This window comes from Pantherophis guttatus, chromosome 13, assembly GCF_059756535.1.
Source record: "Pantherophis guttatus breed Tessera chromosome 13, ASM5975653v1, whole genome shotgun sequence".
In the NCBI taxonomy this organism is placed as follows: Eukaryota; Metazoa; Chordata; class Lepidosauria; order Squamata; family Colubridae; genus Pantherophis; species Pantherophis guttatus.
The window spans coordinates 5,798,728-5,822,924 of NC_142075.1; the positions used below are offsets into that span (position 1 = coordinate 5,798,728).

General features: G+C 45.5%; 2 protein-coding genes across 4 annotated transcripts in view; one reads left to right on the plus strand and one right to left on the minus strand.

The window, feature by feature from the left end:
- The first annotated feature begins 969 nt into the window (after window positions 1-969).
- INTS14 (integrator complex subunit 14) lies at window positions 970-19,512 on the plus strand. 3 transcript variants are annotated; one of them, XM_060694761.2, is made up of 12 exons: window positions 1,204-1,248; window positions 3,623-3,728; window positions 3,843-4,111; window positions 5,152-5,415; window positions 7,090-7,208; window positions 8,336-8,478; window positions 10,135-10,227; window positions 10,328-10,472; window positions 12,202-12,335; window positions 13,556-13,674; window positions 15,750-15,815; window positions 18,786-19,512. In XM_060694761.2, exons 3-12 carry the CDS (start codon window positions 3,890-3,892, stop codon window positions 19,035-19,037), a joined length of 1,557 nt encoding a protein of 518 aa, XP_060550744.1. In that variant the 5' UTR covers window positions 1,204-1,248; window positions 3,623-3,728; window positions 3,843-3,889; the 3' UTR covers window positions 19,038-19,512. The 3 variants fall into 3 exon arrangements, with proteins under 3 accessions (XP_060550743.1, XP_060550745.1, XP_060550744.1); XM_060694760.2 differs by lacking the exon at window positions 3,623-3,728 and having other exon boundaries at window positions 970-1,248; XM_060694762.2 differs by lacking the exon at window positions 3,623-3,728 and having other exon boundaries at window positions 972-1,248; window positions 10,331-10,472.
- Window positions 19,513-21,769: 2,257 nt separating this feature from the next.
- The window catches only part of HACD3 (3-hydroxyacyl-CoA dehydratase 3), a 32,147-nt gene continuing 29,719 nt past the window's right edge, over window positions 21,770-24,197 (minus strand). Inside the window, exon 11 of the mRNA XM_087877783.1 lies at window positions 21,770-22,992. Coding sequence (XP_087733909.1) covers window positions 22,916-22,992 — 77 coding nt within the window. The 3' untranslated portion in view covers window positions 21,770-22,915. The remainder of the gene's footprint in view (window positions 22,993-24,197) is intronic.

The following is a 24,197-nucleotide window of genomic DNA, read 5'->3' on the forward strand; positions in this document are numbered from 1 at the left end:
GAATTCCCAGCAAAGCTGGTTGGGGAATTCTGGGAGTTGAAGTCCTCCATGTTTAAAGTTGCCAAGGTTGGAAACCCCTGTCCTGGAGGTCTCCCATCCAACCCAGCTCTAAGAGCAATACAGCCCTCTCTAAGCAGTTTACAGAGTCAATCAGACAGACCTGATCCGGTTTAGCTTCTCATCCCAACCTGAGTTAGGCAAACTCTGCCGTCTGTCCTTCTGGACTGGATTAACAGATTAACAGAGTTGGAAGGGACCTTGTAGGTCATCTAGTCCAACCCCCCGCCTAGCAGGACCAACACCATTTTTGACAGATGGCTAAGCCTTTGCTATTTTGTTTTTATCCTGTTTAGGAACTGGAACAATTTTTTTTTTTTAATTTGATTTATATGCCGCCCTTCTCCGAAGACTCAGGGCGGCTTACAATGCGTTAAGCAATAGCCTTCATCCTTTTGTATATTTATACAAAGTCAGCTTATTGCCCCCACAAACTGGGTCCTCATTTCACCTACCTTAGAAAGGATGGAAGGCTGAGTCAACCTTGAGCCTTGGCGAGATTCGAACCCTGCATTAATTACCCTCTGGGTTTTGGGCAGGAGATCAGCCAGCTGAATGAACCCATCCATTTTTTTAAAAAAATTTCCATTTTATTTTATAAAATAAACCCAACTCAATGGGCTAAAAAAGTTCAGCGGTAAATTGAAATTTTAAAAGATGAACAATTCCTGCCCCAGCCAGCTTAGATTTAACAGCTTTCGAACCATGTTTATTCACTGCCTAATGGAAAAACAGTTGTCTTTCCATAGCATGACCCAAGCTGGGGTAAAAAAAATGTAATGAGCATCATCAATCATCATTATCCTGCAAACAGCTAAATTCACTAGCTGCGAAGTCCTCGTGGCTGCCATCTAGTGGCCGCGCTGCGCCTATCGCGCCGCCCCGAATAGGCAACTTCTGAAGCAGGTTCCTACTGAGTTTGCGCACGCGGATCGCGCATGCTCGGAAGAGGCGGCCCCTAGCGATCCCGGAACCAAAATTTCGCAGCCGTGGTGGCGGCGGGGAATGTTTTGAATTTCACCCGGGCGGGGGGGAGGGAGGAGGAGGAGGAGGCAGAGGATCCCCGACCGTGGGGAAGACTGACGCGGCGCACCTGGAGGGGGGGGGCTGGGTACTTCCTGCCGCAGACCCCGCCGGAAACGAGCCGGCCGGTTTGACGGAGGATCCGAAACAGGGTCCGAAACAGCGGAGGTGAGCAGAATAATGGGAACGGGGATGGGAGACCACCAGGAAAGCCCTGGGGGGGAAGAGAGGTGGGGAGGCGGGGCCTCATCCTGGGTAGGAAAGTTGTGCCCCAGAATCCGAAAAAAGGGGAGCCGGGGGTGGGAGTGGGGTGAAAGGAAGGAAGGAGGGAAGGAAGAATGAAAGGAAAGGGAGAAAGGAAGGAGCGTAAGAAAAGAAAGTGGAAGGGAAGAAAAAGAGGTGATAAAAGAAGAAAACGAATGAAAGGAAAAGGGAGGAAAGGAAAAAGAAAAGCAGGAACAAATGAAAGGGAGGAAAGGTGGGAGGAAGAAAAAAGAATGAATGAAAGGGAGGAAAGGAAGGAGAGAAGAGGAAAGAGGGAGGGAAGGAAGAAAAAAATGAATGAAAGGAAGGAAACACAAAGGAGGGAAGAAAGAAGGAAAGGAAAGAGAAAGGAAGGAGCATAAGTAAAGAAAGTGGAAGGGAAGAAAAAGAGGTGATAAAAAAAGGAATGAAAGGAAAAGGGAGGAAAGGAAAAAGAAAAGCAGGAACAAATGAAAGGAAGGAAAGATGGGAGGAAGAAAAAAGAATGAATGAAAGGAAGGAAACAGACAAAGGAGGGAAGAAAGAATGAAAGGAAAGGGAGAAAGGAAGGAGCATAAGAAAGGAAAGTGGAAGGGAAGAAAAAGAGGTGATAAAAGAAGAAAATGAATGAAAGGAAAAGGGAGGAAAGGAAAAAGAAAAGCAGGAACAAATGAAAGGGAGGAAAGATGGGAGGAAGAAAAAAGAATGAATGAAAGGGAGGAGAGGAAGAGAAGGAAGGAAGGAGAGAAGAGGAAAGAGGGAGGGAAGGAAGGGGAAAGAGGAAGGAAGGAAGGAAACCGACAAAGGAGGGAAGGAAGAATGAAAGAAAGGGAGAAAGGAAGGAGCGTAGGAAAAGAAAGTAGAAGGGAAGAAAGAGGCGATAAAAGAAGAAAAGGAATGAAAGGAAAAGGGAGGAAAGGAAAAAGAAAAGGAGGAAAAAATAAAAGAGGATGGGAGGATGGGAGGAAGAAAAAAGAATGAATGAAAGGAAAGAAACAGACAAAGGAGGGAAGAAAGAATGAAAGGAAAGGGAGAAAGGAGGGAGCATAAGAAAAGAAAGTGGTAGGGAAGAAAAAGAGGCGATAAAAGAAGAAAAGGAATGAAAGGAAAAGGAGGAAAGGAAAAAGAAAAGGAGGAAAAAATGAATGGGAGGAAGGATGGGAGGAAGAAAAAAGAATGAATGAAAGGGAGGAAAGGAAGGAGAGAAAGAAGGAAGAGAGGAGGAAAGAGGGCGGGAAGGAAGAATGGGAGGAAACCAACAAAAGAAGGAAGAAAGAATGAAAGAAAGGGAGAAAGGAAGTTGCTTTGGAGAATAATTTGACCCCCTCTTCTTGGTGGCAGCCCCTCAAATTTTGGAATACTGCTATCATGTCACTCCTAATTCTTCTTTTCTCTAGATTAGCCAAACCCAAATCCTGCAGCCGTTCTTCATGTGTTTTAGTCTCCAGGCCTTTGATCATCTTAGTTGCTCTTCTCTGATGCACTTGTAGTTTTGCAAAGGTTCATAGGATTGGTGTCTGCCTCCCCCTCAGAAGTAGAATCCAAATTACAGCATCCGAGGAGATGCCTATCCAATATTTGCTTAAATACATCCTGCAAAAGGGATGTGTCCCACCACCACTCTGGAGATAAACCCAGCTTGTACATATTGTAGGAAGGGAACACCACCAAGGCAGTGCCAGGATCAGTAAGGTACAAACAAACTTAGAAAGGCAAAAGGCCACAGGCATAGGGAAATGACCTTCCCAAAATAGAACACATGAACATCAGGGCCATTTAGGAACAAAAGAGGACCCAGGGAAATGACACACACAAAAGACTCAGGACATGCCAGAAAAGGAACTATCAAGACAGCAGAAACTAGGAGAGCAAAACAAAAGGAATGGCAGAGGATTAGCAAAAGGAAAAGATTTAATCAATAGCCCAAGCAATCTGATAAGAGTCAAGCCCCCGGGGGGGGGGGGGAAGGGCTTACTTGATAACAACGTGATCAGCTTAAGGCGAGGAGCAAATAATAAGAACAGAAGGAAACAAAAGAACATGAGACCAGATAGCCCAGACACCACCCAGTTTCAAGTAGGGAAAAACTAGAATAAGAAAACAGGGCAATCCAAGAACACACACACAAAGGGAAGACCCACAAAAGTAACAAAAGAAACAAAGAATTTCCTTTGTATCAAAAAGTATAAGAATGCATGCTTATCTTGTAACGATGTCAGCTCACCCAGGAACGCTGGTTCGTGCGCTTGCCGGATCCGTCTTCCTGAAACATAATAAAGAGAATCCTGTTTTCACGCAGCTCGCTTCTCTCATCAATTGATTCATCGTGCCTGGGACGATTTCTCACCCGGGAAATTCAACCTTTCGGGGAAACCTCTGCGGGGATTCTAACAATATCAAACAAGGTCACAGCAGCTTTCTTAAGATTGACTCAACTTGTTTTTACCAGTGTCAGTGAACACACTCATGTAATTTGAAAGGGAGAGAATGCTGAAAACCTTATTTTATTTCCTCTGCAGAGATTTTTTTTCCTTTCCGCGTTTGACAACACAAAGAAAGGGCCACCATGCCAACTGTTGTGGTCATGGATGTGTCCCTCTCCATGACCCGGCCGGTCTCGATCGAAGGCTCTGAAGAATATCAGCGGAAGCATTTAGCGGCCCATGGTCTGACAATGCTTTTTGAGCACATGGCTACCAACTACAAATTGGAGTTTACCGCCTTGATTGTGTTTTCATCTCTCTGGGAGCTGATGGTCCCCTTCACAAGAGACTACAACACCCTCCAGGTGCAGTATAAAAGCAGCCATCCGAGCTTGTATTCGATGGTCACACGCTGCGTATTCATAGGTTGTAAATTTAGACGAGGTTTTTGTCTTTCTCTGCTGCTCTGGTCGATGGGTAGCTATGTAAATTTGCTGTGTAAATAATAAAGTATAGGAACTGCCTTCATCACGTTACATCAGCCCATCCCACCTGGTCAGGCAGGGGAGGTATGTTGCAGGCAAAACCGGTTGCAGCCCACCACTGCGTTCAAAGCTACAATAGCACTTTAAAAAGTGAATTACAATCTGTTCCTCTGTTAACATTTTTACTGAGTTATAAAGTATTATAAAATACAAAGTAAATAGAAAAGTGGGGCAGGGGAAGGGGAAAGAAAAATGAGGAAAGATAAGAAAAAGAAACATTTGACTTCCGACTCTCTCTGTTACTGTAAAATAAGGCATTAATATCAAATCACACCTTTTTGCTTTTTCATAATAATATGAACAAGCCATTTCTATAAAGGTCTCTGACTTTGGTTTTTACCGATTAGACCAGTATTTTTTAACCCAGCACTGCTGGCTGGGAGATTCTGGGAGTTGAAGTCCACCCATCTTCAAGCTTCCAAGATTGAGAAACACTGAATTAGACTGACAGATCTTTATAGAAATGGCTTATTCATATTATTATGAAAAGTGACTTACAATCTGTGACCATGTGATGATCACCTTTTGCGACCTGACAAGAAAGTCAGCGGGGAAGGCAGATTCACTCAACGCCCATGTTGCTTACAACTGTCAGTGATTCACTTAACAACGGTGGCCAGAAGGGCTGTAAAATCAGGCAAAACTTGCATAACCACTGTTTCACTCAGCAACAGTCACTGGGGGTCGTAAGTTGAAGGCTACCTGTAAACATGATAGATAAATAAATATTGTCGTGTGTTCTGACCTAAACCTGATAAGTGTTTTTCTTTAAAAAAAAAATCAGCCTAAATTAACCATGTAAGTTTGGAAGATGAGCTTTGTTTTAGTCCAGCCAAATAAGTTTTTGCTTTATTTCCCAGGAAGCCTTGAGTAATATAGATGATTACGACAAAACGTGCTTGGAGTCAGCCTTGCTGGGAGTGTGCAGCATCGTGCAACAGGAGTGGGGCGCTGCCATTCCTTGTCAGGTTGTCCTGGTCACCGATGGCAGCTTGGGCATTGGGAGGGGCTCCCTGCGCCACTCTCTGTCCACGCTCAGCCAGCGGAGTGAAAGCAACCGGTTCCCGCTGCCTTTTCCGTTTCCATCCAAGCTTTACGTCATGTGCATGGCTAACCTTGAAGAGGTGAGTCCCCTTTGAAGGGCCAGTAAAGGTAAAGATTCCCCTTGCACATATGTGCTAGTCGTTCCCACCTCTAGGGGGCGGTGCTCATCTCCGTTTCAAAGCCAAAGAGCCAGTCCGAAGACGTCTCCGTGGTCATGTGGCCAGCATGACTAAACGCCAAAGGCGCACAGAACGCTGTTCCCTTCTCACCAAAGGTGGTCCCTATTTCTCTACTTGCATTTTTTTTACTTGCATTTTTCTACTTGCTTTCGAACTGCTAGGTTGGCAGAAGCTGGGACAAGTCACGGGAGCTCACCCCGTTATGCGGCACTAGGGATTCGAACCGCTGAACTGCCGACCTTCTGATCGGCCAGCTCAGTGTCTTAGCCACTGAGCCACCGCATCCCTTTTGAAGGCCAGGCGGGGATAAAATTAGAACAGTCCCAGATTTGCATTGGCCTTAATGGTGATTTGGAGGGGAACCAATCTTATTGAATGGCAGAGGTTTTTGTAAATTGCACCTCACTCTTATCAGACACATGGAGTGATGAGACCGATAGAGAATTTAAGTTGGGGTGAGGCAGGGGAAGGGAGGGAAAAAGCTGGTGGGCTATGCACATGCAGGTAACATGGGAGATATGTTACAAGTGTTGGAAGAAATATCCATCAGGTTCAGTTCCAAGCCGGGAGAAAGGCACTGGAGACAAAATGGAAGCTGGAGATTGATTGGAAAGAGGGTCCATTTATTGATGAACAGAAGCACATGCTTGTAGTTGTGGTGAAGCTGACCACATGGAGCTGAGAGTGAGGGGTATTTGTACCTTCCCTTGGGCTTTGCACTTGAGCTTCCTGTTCCTGTGCAAGAACATATATTCTATTGGCTGTTGTGAGACTCCCATGGGGCCACGTAGGGGTTATATCTGGCTCTGTAGGTTGTCTGAGCTCCCAGGTTTGGTTGAAGTTTCTGAGGGTGATGCAATGAAGGGGCGTTAGGCAATTCCTATTGTGGCTGAGGGCTAATCCTACCTTTGTTGGATCTTGGGTGGGGGTATTTGTTTATGAATAGAGCTATCTATCTCTTTGTCTCTTAAGTGCTGCTGAGGGCTATTCAGGAAGGTGGGGGCTGCTTTCTGTCTCCAAGAGCACATTTTTATCCCTTTAGGGAAATATAATATTCTGTCTTTTCAATGTTTCCTAAAATATTTCATTCTTCTAGGAGACGGGTAGGTGCTAACTTTCTACACAAGCAATTTATCAATTAAGAATTGTAATAAGTTTGAATTTGATATGACTTCAGCAATCTCTTGCTCAATTTTAACACTTTTTAAAACACAAATTTAATACTATTTTAAGTTTCTTTTTTCAAAATGGCTATTTTATGCTCTGTCATGTCCCAGGAGACTGAAAAGTTATTTCTCTGCTATTATTTTGCCCTTGTTCTCTCCTCAAACCTGTGTCCATTGATTATTTTGAGCAAAGTTTGGCCTGTTTGTTGTGCCACTGAAATCATCAGAGGCTAATGCAGCCTCTACATGTAATGACACTTAGATACATACAAAGCAGAACGGACAAATAAATAGCTATGTTTTTGTTGTTGATTATTGGAAGTTCCCTCCTGAAATTATAAAAAAATAAGTAGTGTTTTGATATGCTTTTTCCATTGTGTGTAAAACTCTGTTTCCTTTCCATTTGAAGCTCCAAAGCTCTGATTCTCTAGACTGCCTTGAACGACTCATTGACTTAAATAACGGAGAGGGGCAGATTTTTACCATCGATGGGCCCCTTTGCTTGAAAAATGTACAGTCAATGTTTGGGTAAGCAATCTTGGTTAAGAATCATGGGGTGAAACTGTCTTCAATTATAGTCTGGGTTTCGTCACGTTCCCTCAATCTGGTGCCCTTTAGATATCTGGGTTTCTCAACCTTGACAACTTTAAGACGTGTGGATTTCAACTCCCAGAATTCCAGCATAGCTGGCTGGGGAATTCTGGGAGTTGAAGTCCACACATCTTAAAAGTTGCCAAAATTGAGAAATATAGTTCTAGGTGCATGCAGCTTCAACTTCTTGAACCCTAAACATAACTGTTTGTTTTAATGCATGAGAATAGAATAGAATAGAATAGAATAGAATAGAATAGAATAGAATAGAATAGAATAGAATAGAATAGAATAGAATAGAATAGAATAGAATAGAATAGAATTCTTTATTGGCCAAGTGTGATTGGACACACAAGGATTTTGTCTTGGTGCATACAATCCCAGTGTAGATAAAAGAAAAGATACATTCGTCAAGAATCATAAGGTACAACACTTAATGATAGTCATAGGGAAACAGTCAATATAAATCTTAAGGATACCAGCAAGAAGGTTGCAGTCATACAGTCATAAGTGGGAGGAGATGGATGAGAAGATTAATAGTAATAGTAATGCAGACTTAGTGAATAGTTTGACAAGTGTTGAGGGAATTATTTGTTTAGCAGAGTGCTGGCGTTCGGGGAAAAGCTGTCCTTATGTCCAGTTGTTCCAGTGTGCAGTGCTCTATAGCATCGTTTTGAGGGTAGGAGTTGAAACAGTTTATGTCCAGGATGCGAGGGGTCTGTAGATATTTTCACAGCCCTCTTTTTGACTCGTGCAGCATACAGGTCCTCAATGGAAGGCAGGTTGGTAGCCATGGTTTTTTCTGCAGTTCTAATTATCTTCTGAAGTCTGTGTCTGTCTTGTTGGGTTGCAGAACCAAACCAGACAGTTGTAGAGGTGCACTGGGGAAATGATGTGGAAATCGTAGAGCTTGTTCAGCGTGGCTTGAGCCCTAGCAGAGAAAGACTCTGTAGAAACGACTCGATCACTGATCTGCATTTGCCCCCTGAAAGATAACTTGAACAAGCTCCAAACGTAGTGATTTGTGTCTGTGGATTTTTACTGATAACCGTCTTTTGCCCTAGAAAGCTCATAGATGTGGCGTACACACCCTTCCATGCTGTGTTGAAATGTGGCCACTTGTCTTCAGATGTGCAAGCTTTTCCCAGGCCGGAGCCATTTGTTATAGACGAAGAAATCGACCCAATCCCTAAAACAATTAACACAGGTAAGGCTCTCTTCTGGTCTACCTTTATTCCTGTGCCTTAAAAGTCCGGAACATCTAACCATCACGCCCAATAAAAAAAGTGTGTAAAATGGGACCTGTTACATCAAAGACAAAATCCATTAAATTCATGTTTCTGATGCTGGCCAGTTAGAGGCGTCCAGGATGCTGTTCTCTGTTGTTGACCCCTAAAAAGTGGCATCCTGAGAGAGCTGGTGCCTCCAATCATAGAAGAAAGTAGAAGCTTCCTTGAGTTGAGCTAATTCTACGGCCCAGGACTCAGAGATATATCTCTGCTGTTTTCTTGACCAAATACCAAAGGCTTGGATCTTGCTTTCTCTCAGGATGTTCATTGGATTCCCCAGTGTTACCTCAGAACCAGTTGGTACGTCAGGGCTCCAGGTAACACCCCCAACGAAGTAAGACTCGGAGGCAAGCAATTCCTCAAAGATCCATTTTATTAGAGAGGTTGTATTGGCACATCTGGGAAAACCCGAACCTGAAAGCTTCCAAGTTTTCCCCACCCAAAAGAAAGTCTGAACCCCTTCCCCTGCACCCACATGTCTATCACGTGGCCCAATCAATCCACTGTCCTAACTGGAGATGCTTCCCAGTCACGCCACTCCAGTTGGAGGCTGAACGTCCTTGACTCTCAGGGAAAAGAATGTTGTTATGGCTAAATAACTCTACCAACTCCATACAACCCCCCCTCCCACTTTCTCACAGCACTAAGTGTGGCAGCCCTGAAGATCCAAAAGGATGGTCTTTCATCCAACGTTTCGGTCAATGGGGAAACCAGATTCACTTAACAACCGTGTTACTAGTTTAACAACTGCAGTGATTCACTTAACAACTGAGCCAAGAAAGGTCGTAAAAGGGGGCAAAATTCACTTAACAAATATCTCATTGAACAACAGAAATTTTGGGCTCCGTTGTGGTCATACGTCAAGGAGCACCTGCAGTTCAATTGCCTTTTGGAAAAGCGCCCTTGAGGCAATCATGACCTGGATGATTGAGAACCTCGGTAGACATTTTACCTGTGTGAAATGAAAACAAAGTCTTAACAGAATAACAAGAGTTGGAAAGGACCTTGTAAGGTCATCTAGCCCAAACAGGAGACCCTATTCTATTTCTGACAGATGGCAGTCCAATCTCTTCTTGAAAGCCTCCAGTGATGAAGCTCCCACAACTTCCGAAGGCAACTTCTGTTCCATGGGTTAATTGCTCTCACTGTCAGAAAATTCCTCCTTATTTCTAGGTTGAATCTCTCCTTGATCAGTTTCCATCCATTATTCCTTGTCTGGCCTTCAGGAAAATAGCTTGACCCCCTCCTCTCTGTGGCAGCCCCTCAAATATTGGAGCACTGCTCTCATGTCTCTCCTGGTCCTTCTCTTCACTAGACTAGCCAGGCCCAGTTCCTGCAACCGTTCTTCATATGTTTTAGCTCTTTGTGCTCTTCTTTGTACTCTTTCCAAAGTCTCAACACAATAACAGAGTTGGAAGGGACCTTGTAGGTTATCTAGTCCAACTTCCTGCCCAGGAAGGAGACCCTACATCATTTCTGACAAATGGCACTGCTCTCATGTCTCCCCTGGTCCTTCTCTTCACTAGACTAGCCCTGCCCAGTTCTCATACCTGAAAGCACCTTTTCTTTTGTAGATCTGGAAATCGTTGGCTTTATTGACATAGCAGATATCGCCAGCCCGCCCGTCCTGTCCAGACACCTGGTGTTGCCTATCGCACTTAACAAAGGTGAGCGATCCCACCTTCCCCCATGCTGGCAATTCCCCAGTTGGCAAGGCCCCGCAGGACGGGATAGATTCTGATGGCTTTCTGTTCTCTTCCTGCCCAGAAGGAGACGAGATGGGTCCAGGGATCGCTGAGGATGTTGAAGATGAGAATTCAGCCAATCAGATTGCAGGAAAGATCCCCAACTTCTGCGTGCTCCTTCACGGGAGTCTGAAAGTGGAAGGAATGGTGGCTGTTGTTCAGTTGGGGTACGCAGGTTGGCCTGCGGGTGGGTGGTGACAACATGGATGTAGCCACCAGGAAAATACCGTATTTTTCGGAGTATAAGGCGCTCTGGAGTATAAGGTGCAGATTAGTTTTTGGGGAGGAAAACAAGGGGAAAAAAATTCTGCCTCTGCCTTCCACCATGCATCAATATTCATCTGGCTAGCATCCTTGCAGCAAATAGCCTGGTTAGCTTCAGCACGTTATCACAGCTTGATTCAGCCGATCTCCACTGCCTGGAATTGGCCGAAAACTCGATGCATGGAGGCCAAAAATGTCAATCGGTGGTGATGTGCTGTGGTGATCCCTGCAGCCTGCAACGAGTATAAAATGGAGCGTGCGAAGGCCAAAAATGCAACACACGGAAGCCAAAAATGGCCGAAGGGTAGGGCCCAGCGGGTGGGCGGGGCTTCGGCAGCATTCGGTGTATAAGACGCACAGACATTTCCACCCACTTTTAGAGGGAGAAAAAGTGCGTGTTATACTCCGAAAAGTAACGGTAGATGTTGTTGCTCAGAAGAAAACAGATATGTGTGTATGTCCTGTGTTCCCCCAGTGTGCATGGCTGGAGGTGCAAATTTGATTTAGGCAAATACTTGTACCCTGGAATTGAACATTTTAGGAAGTTTTGAGAGGTGAGAAGAGCATCAGGCCAACGTCTCTCAACCTTGTCAAGGTTTAAGAAGGGTGGACTTCAACTCCCAGAATTCCCCAGCCAGCATGGCAGCATGGCTGGGGAATTCTGGGAGTTGAAGTCCACCCCTCTAAAACCTGACAAGGTTGAGAAAAACTGCAACAGGCCGTTCTCGGATTTTCTTCCTGCTCACAAAGGGAACTCTTCTTAGTTGAAAGAGAACACTGTCAGGGTTCCAAGTAACACACCTCCAACGAAAGAAGACTCCGAGGCTTGAATTTCCTCAGAGTTCCATTTTATTGAAGATGTCATATTGGCACATCTGGGAAAACCCAAATCTGAAAGCTTCCAGGTTGTCCCCACCCAAAAGAAAGTTCAAGTCCCTTCCCCCTGCACCCACATGTCCATCACATGGTCCAATCAGGCACCATCCAAAACTGAAGATGCCTCCCAGTCCCCTCATGGCAGCTGCAGGGCACCTTGGTCTTGATTCTCTGAGAAAAGAATGTTATTTTGACTACATATCACCCATACTCTATACAATCCCCCCTCCCAATTTCCCACAGTAGAAAACGTGGCAGGCCTGAAGGCCCAACTGTAAAAGATGGCTTCCAGGTCTAACAAACGCCTCGTTTCATGATTGTTTGGAGTTACAGTGGCACTGAAAAAAATGTGACTTATGATCGTTTTTCACACTTGTAAACCGTTGCAGCACACACACACACACAATCACACAATCAAAATTTGGATGCTTGGCAACTGACCCATATTTATGACGGTTGCAGTGCCCCCCCCCCAGTTCATGCGATCGCCTTTTGCAACCACCTGACCAGCAAAGTCAACGGGGAAGCCAGATTCGCTTAACGACCGGGTTACTAACTTGACAACGGCAGCAATTCACTTAACGGTGACAAGAAAGGTTGTAAAATGGGGCAAAGCTCCCTTAAGAACTTAGCGGCAAAACGTTTTGGACTCGGTTGTGGTCATATGTCAAAGATTATCTGTATGTACATGTTTTGTTTTGTTTCTCTAGGCGACAACAGCTATTTTCATGGTAAATCTCTGGTTCTTCCTTTCAGACCCGAATGGTATGGAATGCTGTATTCACAAGCCGACAGCAAGAAGAAATCCAACTTAATGATGTCTCTATTTGAGCCAGGACCAGAGCCACTTCCTTGGCTGGGCAAGATGGCCCAACTTGGTCCCATCTCAGGTACTGGCCATGCAGGTTGAAACGGTGCCGCTCGTTCCCTCCCTGTTTGTAACTTTCATTCTGATACAGATCTCTTGATGTGCCTTAGAACAGGGGCCTCCAACCTTGGCAACTTTAAGACTTGTGGACTTCAACTCCCAGAATTCCTCAGCCAGCAAAGCTTTGCTGGCTGAGGAATTCTGGGAGTTGAAGTCCACAAGTCTTAAAGTTGCCAAGGTTGGAGACCTCTGCCTTAGAAGATGGCAGTTCTGCTGTTAGGTGTGCTTTATTCTCTGGAAGACATGATTGTCTGTTGTGTGAGCAGTGAAATGCCTCTCGTAGGGTCTCTGATTTGTGTTGGTGTCACCCATCCTTCTGAATCCATTTCAGGGTCCCCTTCTCAGGAATTGTTGCTGTGCTTTGGAATAGCAATATCACTTAGACTTATATATCGCTTTACAGCCCTCTCTAAGCAGTTCACAGGGTCAGCCTATGGCCCCTCAACAATCTGGGTCCTCATTTTACCAACCTGGGAAGGATGGAAGGCTGAGTCAACCTTGAGCTGGTCAGGATCAAACTGTGGCAGTGGGCAGAGTTAGCCTGCAATACTGCATTCTAACCACTGGGAGGGAGGGAAGGAAGGAAGGAAGGAAGGAAGGAAGGAAGGAAGGAAGGAAGGAAGGAAGGAAGGAAGGAAGGAAGGAAGGAAGGAAGGGCATTAGCAGTAGTACTTAGACTTATATACCGCTTCACAGTGCTTTTACAGCCCTCTCTAAGTGGTTTACAGAGTCAGCATATTGCTGCCCCAACAATCTGGGTCCTCATTTTACCCACCTCGGAAGGATGCAAGGTGAGCCAAACTTCAGCCGTTAAGGATCGAACTGCTGGCATCTGGCAGTCAGCAGATGTAGCCTGCAGTACTGCATTCCAACCACTGTGCCACCACAGCTCAATGCTGAAAGGTTTCAGAATTCCTGTGATAAGTAAGAGCAAAACCTCATGCTAGCCTTTCGTCTAACCCAGGGGTCTCCAAACTTGGTAACTTGTAAGACTTGTGGACTTCAACTCCCAGAATTCCCCAGCCTTCAAAAGTCTGTAAAGCAAAGGAAAGCTGTAGTTGTCATCGTTAGCATAATCGCGATGTCCACTTCACAACTGCTTTGCTTAACAACCAAATTGCCAGTCCCAATTGTGGTCCCTAAACGAGGACTATCTGTACACATTATTATTTTTTTCCCCAGATGCGAAGGAGAACCCGTACGGGGACGATGACAACAAGAGCCCCTTCCCTTTGCAGCCCAAGAACAAGCGAAGCTATGCTCAGAACGTCACAGTGTGGATTAAACCGAACGGCCTGCAGGTAAAGCCGGCAGGATCCAACTTTGCTCCCTGCGGGCAGAGAAAGCTCCTTTACTAAAAAAGACTAATCAGAACGGCAACCTTTCCCGACAGATGGGCTCACTTTCCCTTCCCTTTAGTGTACGAAAATCATTACGCAATTTAAGGGCACTGTGGTGGCCTGTTGGCCGCTGGCCCCTCCAACAGCCGAATCAGAGGAGGAGGAGGCGTGGGAGTCAGGATCAGCATCAGGGCAACCTGAGAGCTCTGAGGGGAAGCGGGAATGGAGTTGTTAGAGAGAGAGAGAGGGAGAAAGAGGCGGAGCCTGGGCTGTCCGTCAGCCCTCAGATGGAGAGTCAACAGCCCCCAGGTCTGGAGGTGGCTGATGAGGAAGAGGAAGAACAGCTGGGTCCAGTGCCTGATGCACGGATGCATAGAAGGCAAGAGGAAAGGAGAGCAATGGAAATCTATGGGCCGGTCCTGGGGAAGGAAGAGCCACCATTGCTAGCGAAGCCCCACCCTAACTCTGGGGATAAAAGGCAGGGGGCAGAGATGAATAGATGTGGCAGACAGGTATTCATCTCCCTGCCAGACAAATTTGTTAGCCTGCAGTGAGAGAGAAACTTTTTTGCTGGGCTGCCTAATTAAAGGAATCTTTGAGTTCACTTCAGAGGGTTTTTCGTGTTTGGGGAGCTGGGTCAGAACAACTCTCTTCCTGTGGGCACCCAGCAGGATCAGCCTATTCAGCGGTCTACAACAGGGGTCCCCACCACCGGGCCGTGAGCTATTCAAAACTGGACCGCCCGAAGTGGCTGATGAGTATGTGTTTGTGTGTGAATCCCCCCCTTGTGCAAGCAACAGCCAAGCGCATGCATGCTCACGCCGTCTGGATGAGGGGCTGGGCGTTTGTGCCTGTCGCTTGCACAAATGGAGCTGCACCCGCGTGGGGTCCATTGTGTTCGTAAGTTCAGGACTGCCTGTAGCTTGCTTCGAATAACGTGCCTTTTATTAAAAGTAAAACACATTTGGTATATGCGTGTGCTTCGTCTTTAGTCCTCCGTTGCACAAATTCATCCTCCACAAATGTCCAAATAACTCACTTTCACTTGCAGGTGATGATAATCCAGAATGGAATAGGAATTGGAATTGGAATTGGAATTGGAATTGGAATTGGAATGGAGAGTGGAGTGGAGTGGAATGGAATGGAATGGAATAGAATAGAATAGAATAGAATAGAATAGGAATTGGAATGGAGTGGAGTAGAGTAGAGTAGAATAGGAATATGGAATGGAATGGAATGGAATGGAATGGAATGGAATGGAATAGAATAGAAAATATGGAATGGAATAGAATAGAATAGGAATTGGAATGGAGTGGAGTAGAGTAGAGTAGAATAGGAATATGGAATGGAATGGAATGGAATGGAATGGAATGGAATGGAATAGAATAGAATAGAAAATATGGAATGGAATAGAATAGAATAGGAATTGGAATGGAGTGGAGTAGAGTAGAGTAGAATAGGAATATGGAATGGAATGGAATGGAATGGAATGGAATAGAATAGAAAATATCGAATGGAATAGAATAGAATAGAATAGAATAGAATAGAATAGAATAGAATAGAATAGAATAGAATTTTTTATTGGCCAAGTGCGATTGGACACACAAAGAATTTGTCTTGGTGCATAGACTCTCAGTGTACATAAAAGAAAAGTACATACATTCATCAAGAATCATAAGGTACAACACTCAATGATAGTCATAGGGAAACAGTCAATATAAATCTTAAGGATACCAGCAACAAAGTTACCGCATGTTGCTTGGAGGGTTTTTATTCCCATTTGTCCAAGATCATCGGTCTGTTTGCTTGCCATGGGCGTGCAGGATGGAGCTTTGGACAAAGGCAGGTCCTGGTTGGTGCTTCTGAACAGCGGTGCTTAGATGTTGAAAGCAGAGGCCATTAAACCAGAATTCATCTCTTGCTTTTCCAACGGAACAAAGCAAGGGAGAATGATCTCTTCAGCTTCCCATTGGTAGCTCTGCTTTGGCCAGGAGTAGGCCGAATATTACTTTTGTGTCTTCTCCACTTTCCCACAGACTGACGTACAGAAGATACTCAGGAATGCAAGAAAACTGCCCGAGAAAACACTGACCTTCTATAAGGTGAGCATTGGAAACAGAAGACCAATCAATGTTCAGCTATTATTCAACAGGCTCATATTTTCAAATAGGGTGCATGGAAACTGGAAATCACAGGGTGAAATGCTGGGCTGGCTTTGAAAGAGACCATGATGAAGCACAATAGCCTTAGGCAGTGTCCAGCATGGACTCTGGGCCAGCCCTTTGTTGTTGTTGTTAGTTGCAAAGTCATGTCCGACCCATCGCGACCCCATGGACCACGTTCCTCCAGGCCTTCCTGTCCTCTACCATCCTCTGGAGTCCATTTAAACTCACGCCGACTGCTTCAGTGACTCCATCCAGCCACCTCGTTCTCTGCTGTCCTGTTCTTCTTTTGCTCTCAATCTTTTCCAGCATTAGGCTCTTCTCCAGGGAGTCCTTCCTTCTCCTTAGGTGGCCAAAGGATTTCACCCAGCCCTTTAGGGTAGTCCAGACAAGAAGCACAGACTGACCTTACTTACTTACTTACTTACTTACTTACTTTATTTGATTTATATACTGCCCTACTCCCGAAGGACTCAGGGCGGTGAACAGCCAAACAGTAAAAATACAAAATTTAAAAACAAAGTAAAATCGAATTAAACAATTTGGCCCAGACAGATTAAAACACCCCAATCATTTAAAAACCGATTAAAATTTGCATAATTAAAAAGAGGGAAAAGATTAGGCCAGGCCCACCTGGTGGAATAAAAAGGTCTTAAGAGCACGGCAGAAGGTGCGCAGATCCAGGATCCTCCGTACCTCCGGGGGGAGCTTGTTCCAGATAGTAGGTGCCCCCACAGAGAAGGCTCTCCCCCCACCTTCATTGTATGGTTACAGTAACAGGATCTGGAAAGACTGAAAGCCCCTCAGAATGGGACGCGGCCAACTCACCCGGGGACCATTTTAAGAATTCACTTATTTAAAACAATTTTAAGCAGACGCTGCACCTGTGGGAATATGCTAGGCAGAAGACGAAGAATGATTTAAAATAATTTTTAAAATACTTTAATTTTTGTTTTGTCATTCACGTTTCATTTTGTTTCTCCATTTTGCAAGCATTCTTTTTTTTTCTTTAATTTGATTTATATGCCGCCCTTCTCCAGAGACTCAGGGCAGCTTACAATGCGTTAAGCAATAGCCTTCATACTTTTGTATATTTATACAAAGTCAGCTTATTGCCCCCACAATCTGGGTCCTCATTTCACCTACCTTAGAAAGGATGGAAGGCTGAGTCAACCTTGAGGCTGGTGGGATTCCAACTTACTTTAATTGCAGACAGCTGATGTTAATCACAATGCTTTTAGTCTGCTGAGCCACCAGGCCCTTTTGTAAAAATATGGAACGCTTCACGAATTTGCGTGTTTAATGATTCTATTCCATCATTTCTTGATATTAGTGTAACTCTTGCCCCAAGGTGAGTTGGTCATGGTGAATTAGCTGCGGTGAGTTGCTAGACTAGTGATGGCTAACCTTTTCCGGACCGAGTGCCCAAGGCACGCATGTGTGAACATGAATGTGCACGCATGTGCCCAAACCACAAAAATGCAATGCGTGCACGGCCCCTGCGCATGTGCCGTGCCCCCTGTGCAGAGCCAAAGACCAGCTGGCCAGTGGGAGGCGCACGCGCAGCAGAGCTGAACTGGGGCGGTGGCTCGCATGCCATCAGAGAGGGTGCTGTGTGCCACTTCTGGCACGCGTGGCATAGGTTCACCATCACAGTCCTAGACCCGTCTCCTCTTGTTCCTTTTGGTGTCTAGAAAACTAGAGAGAGCCCCTTCTGAGATGCTTCCCCCACCCCTTTTTCCTTCTGGAGGTTGAGATATCTTTTGTCTGAAGCAGGGGTGAAATGTAAAATTTGTTACTACCGGTTCCGTGGGTGTGGCTTAGTGGTGGTGGTGGGTAATGTGACTGGGTGGGCGTGGCCAACCTTTTTTTAAATTCATTTTTAGAAGCATTTTTTCTACAACCTTAAGAGGTTGTAGAAAAAATGCTTTTAAAAGTAAAAAAAAAAGCTTCTGAGATCATGCGGCTTAGCTGGGCATGGGGGGGAGGGGCGCAGGGATTTTTGCTACCGGTTCTCCAAACCACCCACCACCATCGCTACTGGATTGGGCGATCCGGTCCAAACCGGGAGCATTTCACCCCTGGTCTGAAGGTTGTCTAAACTGCAGCTTTTCCTCCCGTCTCCCAGGATGATCCCCACATACCATTTAACTCTGCGTGTCCAGGGTACCCCAGACTGTCACGCAGCTTGTAATATTTCAGTTTCCCCTATCAAAAGTGGCTGCGTCCAGATATCTTCCTCTCTGACGCTTCTCTCTCTGCAACCTAGCCAGTAATTAGTTGCTTGAGGTCAGAGCAATTTTTAAATTTATTTTATTTATTTATTATGAAATTTACTTGCCACCCATCTCGTTTCGAAGCGACTCCGGGCGGCTTACATTAAAAATCAGATACAAGCATACTGTCAGCGCTTCAACGCTGGCATAGAGAGGAGAGAGATAAGCTCTGAACTTTTGCCTGCTAAATCCCTTTGAAGTCGGGTTGTCGTGGAAATGAGGAGGGGGGACATTCCTGGGAAATGATGAGACAAGAAGCCTGAAGAATGACTTGGAAGATAGCCAATGAGAAGCAGAGATTGGGGGATCGGAAAGGGAGGGATTGGGGGGCAAAAGGTCAGTCTTGTCCGCATCGAGTCATGATCCGGTGGCTGTGCTCAATTAAAGAAAAGATTTCCTTAAAGATTGGCAGTTTGGAAATTCATTTATTTTGAGATAGCATCGAAGTCTGACACATACCCAATAAAACCACAATCCAAACAGAATAAAATCTGTTTTATTCAGATTTCCCACCTTCTTTTTTCCAGAGTCTAATCATTTATGGGAGGGTGTGAGGGGATGGATTCCTTTTGAGCCAGAGCGATAATGCCGGAGAGGCGATGGCTGATTTTCCTGCCCTTTTTGGCTTTTCCAGGAACTAAACCGGTTGCGAAAGGCTGCCTTAGCCTTTGGGTTTTTGGACCTGCTGAAAGGGGTGGCGGATATCCTGGAGAGAGAATGCACCCTCCTGCCTGACACGGCGCACCCCGACGCGGCCTTCCAGCTCACCCACGCAGCCCAGCAACTCAAAATGGCGAGCACCGGATCTTCCGAGTATGCTACTTACGACCACAACATCACACCGTTGCAAACGGACTTCTCTGGCAGTGGGACGGAGCGGATGTGATCCACTCCTGGGCAGAGACTCTGTGGAGATTCCACGCCCTATACCAGGGGTGTCAAACTCAGTTTCATTGAGGGCTGCATCAGGGCTGTGGTTGACCTCGGGGGTGGGGAGATGTTGGGGTGTGTAGCCGACTGGATGGGTGTGGCCAACTGGGTGGGTGTGGCCAGCTCGACGCCACTCCCCAAACTGCTGCCATGTTTCCTCTTTGTATTGGGTAGACCAGACCGAAGCAACGCGGGCTGGCCCCTTACATTTTCCAGGCCGGCCCCGTGGGCCAGATCCGACCACATCGCCTTGTTTGATACCCCTGTTCTATAAAATATCGAGACTGCTTTCCTCACCCAGATTGGATGTTTATTAAACCTACTCCATTTGTATTTCGCTTTTCCTTCCATCATAAAAACCCCAGGAGGTTTTTTCCCATCTCTACACAACCAGCCCACGACAGATTAAAAACATGATGTCCTTCTCAAAACTTTTTTTTTTTTTTTTTGGAGCATTGAAGGATGCCTAGAATGGAATCAAATTGGAGGAAACTGAAGCCATATCTGGCTTTTAAAATATATATACTTCTACTGAGTATCAGGGTCCTGGTTGATGGGTTTTTGAACAAACCAGAGCATTAGCTCACCTAGTTTATTTCAGCCCTTTGAGGTAGATCAGACTAGGAAACTGAAGTCGTGACTGCTAATGCTATCTTTATTTGGTTTTGGTAACAAAATCTTGGAAGTGTCACTGCTGTGTGTGTGTGTCCGTCGTCCGCCCGTTTATCTTTGTGAGAACTGAGGAGGGGGTTATGTCTGAGACACTTTCTCAAATTATCCCAAAGGGGCTTTTTCCAAAAGGCAACAAAAGGACTTTGGTTTTTTTTTTTCTTTGAGAAAAGCTAATTGATGCAGAATGGAAGGATTCCTTTTTTTTTTCCTGCAGTCATCTGGTTGTTTTAGCTTTCTGAGATGAGTTGAGGTTACTTGGGAGTTTATCCAGTTCCACTAGAACCGAAGAAGCTTCTTAGGGGAAAAATGAAATGTTTTCAAAGAAAAAAAATGAAGGAAGTCCAGCTGCCTTTTGGAAAAAGCACCTTTTAGGGTACCCAGACTCCAATTTCATTTATCTGACATTGCCTCGCTTCCTCCTGTTCAAAGTTATTTCTACTGCCTTTTAGTTCAACTGTTACATTTGAGGTAGAGTGTAAGATTATTTTTACACTGCATATATCCTGCTTTGACCCTATACCTGTGTGAATCCTTTTAAGTTATCTGGACAACCAGTGACTTAAAGCTAATGCACAAGCTGCAGCCATCTAAAAAACAGAAAGCTCAAATTCGTTCCTTTCTGTCATGATAGAAGGTTTGAGACCCATAGAGTCACACCTGGCTACCCTACAATTGAAAACTCCCAGTAAGGAGGAATCTGGTCATGCTATCTCTTTGGATGGTCCATATATGGGTAATTCTTGACTTACAAGCCCAATTGGGACCAGGATTTCTGTTACTAAGCAAGGCGGTTAAGGGAGTCCCTTCCAATTTTATGGTCTTTTTGCCATGGCTGCTAAGCAAATTGTTGCAGTTGTTAAGTGAATTGTGAGGTTGTTAAGCGAATCCAGCTTCCGGCATTGACTTTACATGTCAGAAGCAGGCCAGGAAGGTCACACATGGCAATCCTATGAGCCGTGTGATGCTGCATCTGTGATAAATACATGCCTGTTACCAAACTGCCAAGTTTTCATCAAGTGGCCATGGAATGTTGCGATGGTCATACGGACCGGTTGCAAGATGCCTTTTCTTAATGTCATTAAGTTTGAACAGTCACTAAATGAACAGTAGTAAGTTGAGTGGAACTACTGTGTTTTCCCAAAAATAAGACCCTGTCTTATATATATTTTTTGCCACCAAAAAAGGCATCAGGTCTTATTTTGGGGGGATGTCATCCATTGAGACTTCACTTGTGTGCATCGCCCCCAGCCTCCTTTTCGCTATCAGAGGCCTTCAGGAACTTCTTTCTCTGTGGCCGGCAAGGTTTTTCTGGAGGCCTCTGCAGCCGATAACAGAGCTCCAGATCGATGAAGGCTGCAGAGGCCTTCAGGAAAGCCTTGCCGGCTGCAGAAGAAATAGGCCAGTGAGGCAGGTGTCGGGGTGTGCGAAGTCTGGCTGTAACTGTCCGAAGGCAAGTAGCAAGGCAGCTCCACTCCACCCCCATCCCCACCTTAGCTTAATTTTTACCTGTGCAGCCTGAAGTGGGTGGGGTCTTAATTAGGGCTTATTTTGGGGATAGGACTTATATTGGGCGCACGTGTAAAAATCAAGCTACGACTTCATTTCGAGGTAGGTCGTATTTTCAGAGAAACACGGTATTTCCTCCTGTAATAATTACTGGGCTGGACACACCATCTCAACAGCCTTATTGTCCTCTCTCTCCATGGCTTTTGGTGCACACAGCCGAGATGGTTATCCAAGTCAAGAATCCTGGTTTAATAGACCGGGCAGCTGTCCTGGGGTTTGCTGGTTAAACTAACCTGAAAAGCTGCTGGATGACTGCCTCCACCAGCCTGGAATGGCTCTTTGGTCTTAAAAAGATTCGCCACGTCTCCAAATGCAGCAATTGCACAGATGTTTAAGCACATCTGTAGCCAGGCGAAGGAATGAAATCTTTCCCGCATGGGCAATATAATAATTGAGTATCGATCTGTACTGCTACCTACTGCAAAGCCAGAGATGTACAAACAAGACGGATGTTTTTAGAAGGATTTATTATTAGAAATATGCCTTTGATTTGCCTTGTCCATAACAAAGTGCCTGCACTGTAAACTGTTAAACTAACTCCCCACCTCTGAATACGTTAATAGCCCTCTTTGCGGGATACCACCGGGGAGGGGGGAACCCTGCTGAAAATTTAAGAGGGGTGAAAAATGTTAAATGCCACCACCAAATGCTCTCGCTGCTCAGAAGGAAAATTAGCATCAAGACAGCAGCCTTGGTCCAAAACCCATTTGCCCAATTGGAGAAACCAAAAAAAAAACTCCACACAGCCTCGAGAATGCAAAGCTTGCCTTCCGATTGCCGTGAGTGACTCACACCCAAACAGATGCAGTTTCTCCATCTTTCCTTCCCTTAATGTCCGAATGGCACCTTTCCTCGAATCTAGCACTGTAGATTCAGCTTGTTGGAAAGTTGACAGAGTCAGTAGTCTTTAACCAGAAACCAGCATTTTCAAGCCTACGAGGATTTGAACCAGCTCTGTTCTTTACTACCAGGAAGCTTCTGCTCCCTGGGGTTTTCCTGCAGAGGCCTGCTCTTATTTTAAATCTGATTTGAGTTTTTATTACTTGTAGGTCAGGAAGTTTACAGACGATAAAGAATCCAATACAAGAACGCCACTAGGAAGAAGTAGGCAATGAATTTGCCCTCTCCAGATTTAGTCATTTTTACTGTCGGGGTGAGGAAAAAAGTAAAATTGATCCTAACAAACCACTCGCTCCTTTAAAGCCACAGGAAAGTTACTCACGGCTCAGTCTTAACTATGTTTCTAGGTTGTTTAGATCCTTGTCAGGTTGGTGTTTGGGAAACCCTTTTCTGCATCTCTCGGGCAGCAGAGTTTTTATGCTTTTTTCCCCCTTTTCACTCAAGGCTCCAGATCTATTTCATAGGAAAGAGGTTTTTAGCATGGATCCCCTGTTTAGCTTCCCTGAGAAGGGAGTGAGGTGCAAAGGAAAATGTTAGCTGGACGGCTCTACTTTCTGGTCTCAGGCAAGGAAGACGTGTGTCATCACGACTACAAAATCAGTTTTCGGGTTAATGGGGCAAGGAAAAGGGTTTGGAAGCCCACCCACCCCCTGCACCCATTTTTGAGGAAGATTAGGAAAAAAAAAGAGACTCCAATTAGTGCATTTTCCTCTTTTTGGGTCCAAGGCGCCGCTGCCGTTGCTTGTAGAGGTGACGGAAAAGGATAAACGGTGCTGAAAGAAAAAATATGGAGGAAGGATGAGTTTTCGTTCTTGAGATCAGAAACCCTAACAGAAATCAAGGAGCCATCCAGGCAGGGCTTCTCAACTTTTGGGACTTTAAGATGGGTGAACTTCAACTCCCAGAATTCTGCAGCCAGCATGGCTGACTGGAGAATTCTGGGAGTTGAAGTCCACTCATCTTAAAGTCCCCAAGGTTGAGAAATAGTGGGGAAGTCTATGAGGATAATAGACTTTCCTAAAGCTTGCTAAAAGGTAAAGGTTCCCCTCGCACATATGTGCTAATAACCGTTCCCGACTCTAGGGGGCGGTGCTCATCTCCACTTCAAAGCCGAAGAGCCAGTGCTGTCTGATGACGATCCCATGGTCATGTGGCCAGCATGGCTAGCCATGTAGCTAAAGCTTGCTACAGAAGAGAAATTCATCTTGGTCACATCTTTAACAACTAATCTCCTTCCATGCTGCATCATGGCCTGTCAACTGATTTGCTATCTCCCAAACTTTTATGAGCTCCTCGCATGGCCGGTGGTTGCTCGGCATCTTGGTTGTCTTCCTGGCCAACAGAAGTCAGGTAAAGGAGGGTGGGAATTGTGTAGATCTCACCAGCAAAACAAAACAAACAAGGAAAACTCTGGATACGAGACCCCCCCCCCGACCAGCCTGGCTTCTGCCCCAGCACATAAGAGGGGCAACAGTGGCCAGAACATCTGTCCAAGGACTCCTCTCATGTGAACCCACCAGATGTCAAGGCAACGGCAATAAGGTGGAGTTTAAGATTTGCATCTAAAGATTTTATGATGCAGATGATCCTTATCAAAGATCTTCAGATCTTTGTTGGTTAGACCAGGGGTCTCCAACTTTGGCAACTTGAAGACTTGTGGACTTCAACTCCCAGAATTCCTCAGCCAGCTTTGCTTGTGGTCTTCAACTCCCAGAATTAATGTTCTAAGTTCAAGATATACTACCGATATACCTTGTGTGTGTGGTATATAAGCTTTTTCTGGGGGGGATGGGGAAGCGGGGGATCGGGGGGAAACAGGACAGACGCCTACTGCAATACCCTGCCGGTCAAAACAGGGCACGCGGAGGCCTTATGAGGCCCCCGCATGGCCAGTTTTCGGCCTCCATGGCCTCCTGCTGTCAACTCGTAAAGCATCCCTGGCCTGCTCTCAAATTGCCATAGGCCGGGGGGGGGGATG